The 11,669-nt window shown below is 30.3% G+C and overlaps 2 protein-coding genes across 6 annotated transcripts in view; one reads left to right on the top strand and one right to left on the bottom strand.

Annotated features, from left to right (window-relative positions):
* The first annotated feature begins 321 nt into the window (after positions 1–321).
* Positions 322–1,823, top strand: LOC115233386 (mRNA turnover protein 4 homolog). The gene is made up of 4 exons (XM_029803767.1): positions 322–489; positions 750–1,069; positions 1,307–1,543; positions 1,614–1,823. The coding sequence occupies exons 1-4, from the start codon at positions 462–464 to the stop codon at positions 1,758–1,760; spliced, it is 732 nt and encodes a 243-aa protein (XP_029659627.1). The 5' UTR covers positions 322–461; the 3' UTR covers positions 1,761–1,823.
* Positions 1,824–5,247: 3,424 nt separating this feature from the next.
* Positions 5,248–11,669, bottom strand: part of LOC115233387 (phosphatidate phosphatase LPIN1) — a 20,109-nt gene continuing 13,687 nt past the window's right edge. For 2 of the 5 annotated variants that reach the window (XM_029803769.1, XM_029803768.1), the window contains exons 3-12: positions 10,619–11,611; positions 10,417–10,544; positions 10,122–10,330; positions 9,666–9,845; positions 8,776–9,297; positions 8,581–8,662; positions 8,227–8,494; positions 7,634–8,137; positions 7,449–7,552; positions 5,248–5,677 (exon numbers count right to left, since the gene is read on the bottom strand). In XM_029803769.1, coding sequence (XP_029659629.1) covers positions 5,527–5,677; positions 7,449–7,552; positions 7,634–8,137; positions 8,227–8,494; positions 8,581–8,662; positions 8,776–9,297; positions 9,666–9,845; positions 10,122–10,330; positions 10,417–10,544; positions 10,619–11,611 — 3,141 coding nt within the window. In that variant the 3' untranslated portion in view covers positions 5,248–5,526. Of the gene's footprint in view, positions 5,678–6,408; positions 6,866–7,448; positions 7,553–7,633; positions 8,138–8,226; positions 8,495–8,580; positions 8,663–8,775; positions 9,298–9,665; positions 9,846–10,121; positions 10,331–10,416; positions 10,545–10,618; positions 11,612–11,669 lie in introns of all 5 variants that reach the window. The other 3 variants (XR_003883773.1, XM_029803770.1, XM_029803771.1) reach the window with 3 other exon arrangements.

Genomic DNA, 11,669 nt, shown 5'->3' with positions numbered 1-11,669 from the left:
ATTCGCGCAAAGTTTCGTACAATTTATTTATACAATTTGTGAGAAATTTAAGGTTAAAAATATTGGCACTTTTACCAGAGCTTTTACATATGTCTTTGTGGTAAAAGCAGTAATTTTTCTAACTTTGCAAATAATGCTCTCGTATAAATAAAAAACTTTCTATTGTAAATTTTATATATATCAAAAAGATGTTTTATAGAAAGACTTATTATACACTTACATACACATATAATATAAGCGCGCGCATATAATTTTTTTCAATATATCTACTTCTTGTCACGTGACCGATTTTAGTTCGCTAATATTCCAATCCGAGTGCGAGTGGCGCTGAAAGCTGAACTGGCTCGAAGAAAAAGGGGAAGAGAGAAAGAAAGTTTATTTTCAGTGTACGCGCGAACACGTGGATTATGCCATTTTTTAAATTCTCATTCTTTTATTTATAAAAGAATCCAATTTTAAAGATGCCAAAATCAAAGAGAGACAAAAAAGGTAATTTTACAGAATTCTATATATAATTCCGTATTTTTAAAGTATTTTTAAAAATACTTTTCTTGATTACACTAACCTTTAAAAGCAATATTCAACGATTTAATTTTGCAATTAAATACAGATAATTTTGTTGTAACAAGTTTATAACATTACTTTTATGTTACGTATTTATTTATGTTATTTTTGACATCTTTGTAATAATAATAAGATATACACAATATACATATAAAGAATATATAATTGAAATATTTTTGTTCTAGTATCTCTCACTAAAACCAACAAAAAGGGTTTAATTTTGAAACAGCGGATCATAGAAGATATTAAGAAGTGTGTAGAAGACTACAAACGCATATTCTTAATCTCTATTCAAAATACACGCAATACTAAGCTTCTTGACTTGCGCGCAGAATGGAAAGATAGTAAATTTTTTTTTGGTAAACTTAGAATAATTGAATTGGGTCTGGGAAAAGCACAAGAGACTGAGATTGCAGATGGCATACATAAATTAGCTAATGCAATAAGGAATCATTCGATGAAAGGTCAATGTGGTCTGTTATTCACTAATAGATCAAAGAAACAGGTATATAATATGTAAATTTAAATGGTAATATTAAGCTGAGATTGAAGTTAAAATTTGATAAATTTTTTATTCAATTTATTTAGAAATATATTTTAAAACTTAATATTAAGCTGAGTTTAAAGTTAAAACCTGATAAATTTCTTATTCAATTTATTTAGAAATATATTTTAAAACTTTGTGTAACAGAAAAAATTTTATATTACACTTATATTATTAATAATGCATTTATACATATAGGTAGTAGAATGGGCACAGGAATATGAAGAAATGGAATATGCACGTTCTGGATTTGTGACACCTGAAACAGTCGAATTACCAGAAGGACCTTTGTCACAGTTTCAACACAGCATGGAACCTCAGTTAAGGCAATTGGGGATGCCTACTTCATTGCAAAAGGGAGTTATCACTTTAATTAAACCATTCAGAGTTTGTCAAAAGGATGACATATTGACGCCGGAGCAGGCACAAATCTTGGTATATATTTTATATCTTTTATGATATATATAATACATCAAAAAGTTACTAACTCTGATATATTTTGTAGAAATTATTGGATAAACCGCTAGCAGTTTTTAAATTATTACTTTTGGGAGTATATACAAAGAAATATGGTTTTAAAAAACTCAAAGTACCAGGTAATACAACAGAAAATGATGAAGAAGAAATGGATGTGGATAACGATAACACATGAAAATTATAATTTTAGAAATATATGTATATGACTTTATATATAAATATATTTAGTTATTTGTAACTCCTGTCTCTTTATTTAGAAACTCCAACAAAATAGTTTATTTTATGTCATGAAATTATCACACTTAAAAATATCCAAGATAATATAACAAATGAAAACTGAATAATTGATAATCTAAACATGTCAGACAAAATTTTTGGTATTTTAAATAATAAATATTATTTCACAAAATATATATATATAAATTTAAAATCCATATTAAACGATTAAAATATGGAACCATTTGTTTTAACCATATTTTGGATGATTGGTATATTGTGGGTGAGTGGAATTTGATATACCTAATTTTTACCAGAAATATTTTTATCACGTGTTACCGCATGTATTTTTATTACATGTATGATAATTTCACGTTCATCATGTTTTAAATAATATTTTAGGCTATATATTATTGGTATTTGAGGTACACGCCCACGAATCGCACACAAGTCAATAATAATAATATACCCAAAGTAGTTTTTGATTTCAATTCTGATAAAAGGCACAGTACATCTTCTATTGAATCTTTAGAATATTCAGATAATGAAGGTACTAGAAGAAAAAATATTCAAAAATTAAAACATGAGGTACACAATTGATAAAATAAAATATTAGCTTTTCAATAATTTTGTCAATGTGTGAATCTTATATTGCTGTGAAATATTGCAATGCATTTATGCTATGTAAATATGCTAAACTGCTAAACAATATTAAACATTTCAGATTAAAACTCGTTGGCCAAGCAGAACATCCATAAAACCAAGATTGTACAAATCATTCTAACATAATATTGTACTTCATGTATTGTATTTCATGTATAAAATATTTTTATGGTAGAAGCTTAAAAAATATAATTAATAAAATGTAAATTTTTTTTATATGAATATAAGATGAGATATATTATAAATGGTAAAAGAAAAAAGATTGACGAGAACCAACAAATAATATTAATATGAAATGATTATATTTCAATTGTGATAAAGTAGCCATTTTTGTGATTTTTATTATTTATGATTGTAAAGGATACAGGACATACATTTATTATGTAGAGGAGCTTAGAACGATGTGCTAATAGTCTGCTAAAAGAATTAAATAAACTGAATCCAATAAAACATTGCATTATCACGATGAGATCATCTTACAGGTAATGTGCTACTGTTATTGACATAAAACTTGATCACCATATTTGTAAAAATTCTCCACCTCTATAAAAACAATATTATTTAATATAAAGATGTCAGATCTGCTAAATTACACCAACATGTTTTTTACTTTTCTATAATCACATTTCGTATTTCGGATTTTTAATCCGATTCTCGTATTAAAAAATGGGCAAACTTTACATGTAAACTCATTACAAAGAATGACTATGATAATATATGCTAACAAATTATAAACAGAAAAAAATTGTAAACAGACTTTGTCTAAATTTATTTGTACCAAGAATAATGTAATTTTAACAAAAAATGAATATAAATACTACAAAAATTAAATACTAAATAATTATAAATATACAATATAATGTTACATCCCCTATCATATATACAATATACATTAAATTAATAATTAAATTATTTTAAATCAATCAATAAATAGTGTGTTCCAAATCAACAATATAGAATTTGTACAATATTTCTTTTTGTCATAACTTTGTTACTCTGTGCCATTATATTTGTCTAAATAAAGATGTCATGAGAGTTATTTTGTTTTGTAATTTTCCTTATCTTGTCCTATTGTAAATATTATGTTATTATTTGATAAGACATAATCTATTGCAAATATGTAACTTCTATCCTCTTTGGCTGGATAATTGTACCTATATTTGTGCTTCAATTACATGACTCGAGAAGCACGAAGTGTGATATCGTCGATATTATTTTCATATTATCAATCACTCGACCAAACTAAAATAATAACTTAATCTATACGTCACAAAGGTAACATATGAAAGACTAAAAACTGGTAGAATGTATTACAACCATGATTAGAGGACTATTAAATAATAAATAAAAAAATACGTCACATATGATCTATATGGGGAATACACAGTAGATTCGTATTAAGGCTACCTTAATGTTGGTGTTCAAAGGAAATTCATATCTATACACGTTATCTACTTCATAATCCTTAGTTTGATCAAGAATATCACAATGTAAATGATAACTTCATATTTCAAGGATATGGCAATGTCACAGCACGCTAACTTATATATCGAGATCTCATACAAAAATAAACTATAGCTCTCCGAAATTATATATAGTTATCTAAAAATAGGGAACGTAAGCAACAAATACTTAACTCTCTATTCCTCAGTTAACATATCTTACATTCTAGAATAATATCCTATTATCAATTACTAAACAAAATTCCAATGCAGTACAATGTAGAAAATTGACAACACGTACATAGACAGTTAGATGCTTGTAAAAAACTTACATATGTGCAGTAACAAGCAAGACTGTGTCCAGAATAAGTATTGCGTCATGAATATAGATAATTCGCACAATGCATAAAAGATTAAGAAACTGTTTTCGACTATCAATTTCCAAAATGTGTTCTACAATGATTCTGACAGTGTCACTTGACACAAAGAGTTTACCATACCTTATCAAGCATAATGTGCATTATAGGATTTGCTTTAGTTATACTATAAAGCATGTATCTGTATTATATCTAATTTCTAGTTATGTTGTGTACATTGACTGGTGTGATTAAACCCGAATATAGAATGTATATCTGATATCCCATTTAACATAAAGATCTTTATTATCTAAGTATAAAGAAGCGCTGGAATGTGTTGGCATGTATATCGATGAAATTTACTTTTCAGATCACTTATATATTTCGTATATAAACTTTTATATATATATGTATATATATAAACTTTTATATATTCTTATAATATATTACAATAAAAATAAAAGTAAAAAATAATTACACGATATAGCACTTATATGTAGTATTTAAAATAGCAGTAATATAGTACATTGAAGAATATGTAAATATTAAATAATTAACGAAAAGAATAAAAAAATGTATTATAACGAAATGATAGCTAGAAAAGATTTAAGAGAGTGTTTAAATTCATATAAAGAATTTAAAGAAGTCGTTATTATAACTTAAATTACATTTCATTAAAGTATATTAATTATATATACATTAAATAACTAATTCTAATAATGGAATCTAGATGTAAAAATTAAAGATAAATTGATGTTTGTTCTAAACTGGTAAAAACGGGGAAAGAGCGCAGTATTATTAACAGGTCTAAGACATATCACAATCGATTGAAACAAACGCATTAACATTTAATGTAGCCATTAATCAGTTTAAAAAATAGAGTATTGTGTAGGCATATAATTTTATATATATATATATATATATATATATATATAAACTTATATATATATAGAGTTTATATATAACTCATATATAATATGGATTAAGTTATAACTTATATATTATAGCTTTATATATCTATATATATAAAATGCCATATAAGTGATTATTAATCTTATTACATATAATTGTGTTTAATATCTAAATAATAAGTTTAATATCCGAAGAAAGCGTTCGCATTTTTGAGACTTAATGTATTAATGTGGGACAATCACACCTGTCAAGGTCACTACAATCAACGCATGGGATATAAAAGTTAGCTAAATATGATTATCATCTCGTTCGTAGTACAAGCGAATGACAGTTATAGAATAAAGTAAGTTTCTTAGGTAGTTTGAGCCTGAGCGTAAAGCTCCTCGAGTTTCGGTACTTCTGCTATCGGATCCCGCCAATATGCAAAATTGCTAAATTCGTCAGTTGCGTCTTCTCGCCATGCCGGAAACACATGATCGACGATGAAGCTCATGTTCGAATATCTATAATAAAAACAAATAAAAATTGCAGATCATTTGTCAAGCACATTTGCATCCTTGTACTGTCAGTATGTGGCTGAAAAATGAATGTTTAATCGATATTTATAATTTATATAAAATGAATCAATACATGAACTAGAAAATTTTAAGAAAATGTGTATAAGAGCTTCGTCAATCTAAATATTTTTTAACATATGCTATATTAAGTATAAAGTGTGTGTATGTGAATTGAATTAAAATATGATACAATACACCTAAGATTAGATTGATACAAAATGTATACAAAGTAAATAAAGATTGATAAGTGTAAATCACATAAATTATATGATCAATCATAGATAAAACAAAAATAAATACAAATAAGGACAGTGAAACATCTCCAACAACTGAGCTATGATTATTTCATAATTAACATTAATATTTTCATTAATGTATGAGTGATAGAATCCAGTTTAGTAGAGGTAAGAGTAATCATGAAGTGCCTGGTTGAAAAATTATGAACGATAAGCAAATAAAAAATAAGATGAATTTGAGCGATGGCCAACATTATTTTATCTATACATTCAAAAACCAATGTTTCAAAACGTTATGAATTATATTAATATCATCCCTTGCCCATTACTGCCTAAAACAAATGGAAAATGTATGTTGTTGCCAATGACGAGATGTTAGGATGGCTAGAAACCAAAGCGTATCAAGCGACAATAAAAAGCTTGTACAAAACAAGTGCTTACCCTATAAATCATAAGAAGATTAGGTGGGAGTAGTATAGTTGCACGGCCAAATATATATCCCGAAACATAGTATGGTATACTAAAGTACCTAATTTACATTTCTACTTGATATATTATTTACATTAAATGTATCCGGTTTAAATATGTATAATCGAAAATAAGTTTTTTTTATCTGATAATCTATCATATTGCTCATGCATATAAAAATGTGCGTTTCAACTTTATACTAAGTCAATTATCGAAAAATAAAGCATAGATTGTATTATGCGAGGCAATGTTCCAAGCATAACACAAGAATGCATTAAATATAGCCGGATACTATTGGCATTTTACTGTGTTTAATACTTGAATTAATTTAATTAATTCATCTGATAAAATTTATAGTTGTGCCGATCAGTAGACGTTTGGCATTCGTGGCGGGAACAACTCATTGATGATATTGCACTGACGCGCATAACTGTAATCATAGAAATATCCGACCTATCAATACCCATTGAAAAAAATTGCATTTCTTTTTTTTCAACCAATAACTTCATTTTCCAATGTTCAAGCCTTTAAGCCATAATTGATTCTTAGTATGAAGAAGGCGGGGGGATTCCAGTTTGTTAATTAGTTTAAACTCTTCTAACATTTTTAATAAAAATAATCAGATCATAAAAGTTGTTAGTAAGCTCTCTGGATAAAAGTCAGCTAAGGAAAAAGGCAATAGGATTCAATGTTATGTAAGCTGTACAATACAATTGATTACAATTATTATCACATATTCCATCTATAACAAATAAATGTGTTAAAGTTGATACACATTGTTTGTTAAAAAAAATCATATTGATAAAAAGAAAAAAGATGCTAGCATGAAGCATAAAAAAGAATTGTTACGACTAAAGAAAAATATCAAATAGCCTAGGTAACAATTATATTCATTACTAGTGCGATAATCAAATATACACATGTTTTTAATTCCTGGTTTCATTCCGTTTTGTGCTCTTGACAAAAAAAAAAAAATTTATTATTTCAATAAACGACAATAATGCAATACTTACGAAGATTGGAATGTTTGCGTCAATTCGTGCTTCAATTCTCCTCGATGGTTGATGGTAAAAATCCGCATTATAGGAATGCCTACTGCTCGATATGCCCACACATCCTATATGTAGAACATTTTTACATATAATTATTACTTCAAGTTGTAATTAATAATTGATGATATATGATTTATTAAGCGTACATTTATGCGATTTCCATATCCAGCATAAAATGGCTCAGATCCTTCGGGGAATAACGCTTGAATATCTTTTAGACAGGATATTTTGAATTCTTCCGGCTTCTTCTCTATCACCTCACGATGGAATGCCAAGATCAAGCTAGTAGGATTCAAGAGTAATGGGCCTTCTGGCAATGTCAGATCTCCTTGTCTCAAATTCCTCAGATATTCCCGTGTGCCTCCAGCCTGGCCGATCGCCCTCGCCGAAAGGTATAGTAACTTATAACCGTTGTTCTTGATTTTAGTGAACAGTTGAGCGACACCTGATTGAGCCCAATCCTTGCCTACTATTGGTAGAATGTGGCCCAGGACATCCGATTTCGTAATAGTGCCGTCGATATCAGAGATGACAATCTTGTCATCCCATTTCCATTTGTAAATGTGACATTTGCAGCGCTTCGTACCCTGATAAGCGGTGGTTACGCTAAAAACCACTTCGTTAGCTCCGTCTTTTAAATTGAGGCTTGCCTATAACGAAATAACACAAAACTTATTGAGCTTTTATTTATATTTTATAATACGATTGTATGACGGAATGTGTGTGTGAAAATACTTACAATCTGCTCGGATGACAATCGTAAAGTTTTACGATACTTCTCCGTGGATTCGTAATATGGTCTTCTTTCAATAGGTATCTTAATACCTGGTGGTTCGTTATGGTTACTGTCGGAATCCTCACCGCCGCTGTACCCTTCGCCCTCTCTCTCACGCGTTTTCTCAGTCTTTGCAAGCGCAGTTTCATTTGGTGCATGTGTTAATCTTATATAAGTTTCTATCACTTCTGTTGAGCTTGGTAAGTCTGTGTTTTGCTCAGTCTGTTCCTCTCTGAAAAAATATAATATATAGAATCATATTATTAATAGAAATAAAGAGCCGAATATTTAAAAAAAAACAGAACCGTCAAGATCTACCTGTTAACAGAGGATATTTCTTCGTTTGTTGCAACTTTGGTTTCCAAAATCTGTTCAGACAACTGCACGGCACTTTCCTCGGCTATAATAAAATCGATAGAAAACATATGTTAATAAATCGCGAAACAAATATAATTATTGTAGATAAAATATAGAAAGTTCGTTAAACAGAATAAAGAATTTGAAATGTCTTACTTTGATTAATGTCCTGTGGTTTAGAAGGTTGCGTGGAACGTCTCCAAGAAAACCAAGAACTGTATCCACTACGACTTTCGGGCTTGCCATTGCTCTCTCGCTTCTTATCGTCGTGAACCGGCAACGATATATACAGATTTTCGATTGCGCGTTGCGGTAAGTGTCTTTGAAAAACGGCATAGGTCAGTACTATTGGACAGGCTGTAGTCCAATTGTAGAATTTTCCGTTGATTCTCACGACCAAATTCGGATTTTCGTATAGTTTTGGATCAGCACAAACGTCCTCGAAGTGCAGTAAATTTTCGTGAAAAACCTCCTTGGATGGGCCATTCTCATTATCTAGACCACCGCACAGTGACATACTTATTTCTACATTATTATCGAATATAGAATGCTTTGGTTCTTCGAAATCGCTGTCTAGGGACTTTGGTCCACCAATGGCTCCCTCAACACTGTTGGGGCTTTGAGGTAAGCTAGGCCCGTTACCAGATTCTGTGTCCTCTTCGTCCACTACTTTTTCATCTAAAAGAAAATATACATACTTTTTGATATATAAAACATAAAAAGCAATATCAAAACAATACTGCAACAAAATGGTTTGAGTTAATTAAAACAACAGAAATAACAAACTTTATTTACAAAAACATATAATTTTGTTAGCCATTTATTATTAACAGAAAGTTGTAAATTCTTTCATTTCAGGAAAACAAATTTATGAATTATATAAATTATTTTCACTAAATATTTCAAGAATATTATATTTATTGTTAAAAATGCAAAAATATAATTCGATAAATAATTCAGAAGTAAAAAAAAGCATAGTTATTGATGCGTTAGTTTGAATTGCATGCATTTAATATGCCAAAGCAAAAGCAAGTATACCAATATACCTTTAACCACCGTTGAACCTCGATGCGAAGAAGGAAAGTACAGAGCCGCAACTTCGGGATCCAATTCATCGGCATTAAGATCGCTAAGGTAAATTCCCTCTGATTCCGGATTGTGTCTTACGCGAGAAGTCTTCTTCATAAAGGAGAACATGCCACTGAGCATAGATCGTTGTGCATCTTCTGCCATTAAAAAAGCGGTTGGCAAATAGTTAGTAGATCAAGCATTCCAGTTAGCTTCCAATATTTTTGTGAAAATAAAATATTAAGAATTTTATGAAATTATATTTATGACGTGTATCAGAATCAGGCTTATTAGTTGTTCAAAATGTAACAAACGATGAATTATAATACATTTTCCGTTACAAAATCGTACAATGTGGTGTTAATTGCAGTGACAATGTACATTTGCAGTGTACAATTTGAAATAATCAAACTGAAATAAAATGGTATACTAACTATTTGGCTGACTAGCTGTTGTTGAAGAATTCAATGAATTCCTATGTGACATATGCACTGGCTCTGGAGGTGGACTGGGCAATTCACCCCATCTCCAACTCTGCTGATGACCCTTGTCGTCTTCTCTTTCACTACTCTCTTGTGTAATTTTACGTACTTCGAATTCCGTGTCAGATTGAACAGGTGAACATGATCTGGAGTCTTTGTTCCTTTCAAACACAGAATCATAATATGTAGATAAATACATTTGCATATATTATTTTTCAACAAGAGTTGTACAACAGAGATTATATACTTGGTAACTTCTGAATCACTGAAGAAATGGAAATCGGTTTCGGGACGTTTCTCAATTGCATCCTGAGAGTATGTTATTGGTTCCACATCAACGTTCATCTTTTCAACTTCTGTGACCGGCGTGGGCCCCTTGAAAAAAATCTTCAATGAATAAGAATGTCAATATGTATAACAATAAGAAATATAATAGTGATATTATTTACAGTTTCACTAATTGATTCCTCGGTAACCAGTGCATCTGCCTCACTCATTTCTGTTTGGCTGCTGCTGCCATTGCTGGTTTTTCTCTGCAAGCCTTTTTTCTTCATAATACTCTTCCTCTTGCGTTTCCTTTTAGTCGAATTGTTACTTTTTGTCTCTTCAACGATTTCTTCTTTCAAATTCTTCTTATTCAAAGATGAATTTGATTCGTCACTTGATTTTTCCTTATTACTGCTTTGGGGATCATCCATAATCGGTCTAAAATCATTATTTACCACGCTAATCTTGCGAATTCTTTCAGATGAAGTAACAGCTACAAAAGATTTCGGGCAAGAAACTGGCAATTTTGGCTGTTCGTCATTGATAGCATCCATATCAAATATTTCCTCGTCTTCGTTTTTATCATGCTTTTCTTCCCAATTTTCCTCTTTCTCCTTCCAGTCGCTCAATAAAGCTTTCTCAAAATTTTGTCTCTGCTCGATCGAAAGCTCTGGGAAATTTTCCTTGAACAATTTCTCTTTGTCCTCCTTCTTTAAGGCAGAATATAGTTCTCTGATCATCCTCTGCTTCTGCTCTGGAGATATTGTACCAAAACTTTTCTTAAACATCTCATCTCGCTCTTCCACAGTCAATGAAGCAATCTGAAGCCATTTCTCACGATTTTCTGCGGGAAGATCTGAGAACTGTTCTATCAGAAACTTCTCTCGTTGATCGGGCGGTAAGGCGGACATCTGCTCCCATTTCTCGCATTCTATAGAAAGAACCGAATCTATGAGGATCTTTTCTCTCTGCTCCTGAGGCAGATCTGATAAGAGATTGAATTTTGCTGGTGGAAAGCAGTTGTCATCGGGTATAGGTGAACAGGCCAAATGTGGTGGAATTTCAGCATCTGTTGGAGATCCATTTAAGCTAACTTCCTCTACAAAGAAGGCCTCGCCAGAATCTCCAAGTTTCATATGAATCTCCCTAGGTTCTCCATTTATCTCAATGTCCACCTGTGAAAATATTCCTTATATGCAACAAGATATAATATAACTATATGTTTATTCTATA

The sequence above is a fragment of the Formica exsecta genome, unplaced genomic scaffold (assembly GCF_003651465.1).
Source record: "Formica exsecta isolate Colony F162 unplaced genomic scaffold, ASM365146v1 scaffold174, whole genome shotgun sequence".
Taxonomy (NCBI): Eukaryota; Metazoa; Arthropoda; class Insecta; order Hymenoptera; family Formicidae; genus Formica; species Formica exsecta.
This window is presented reverse-complemented; position numbering and strand designations above follow the sequence as displayed.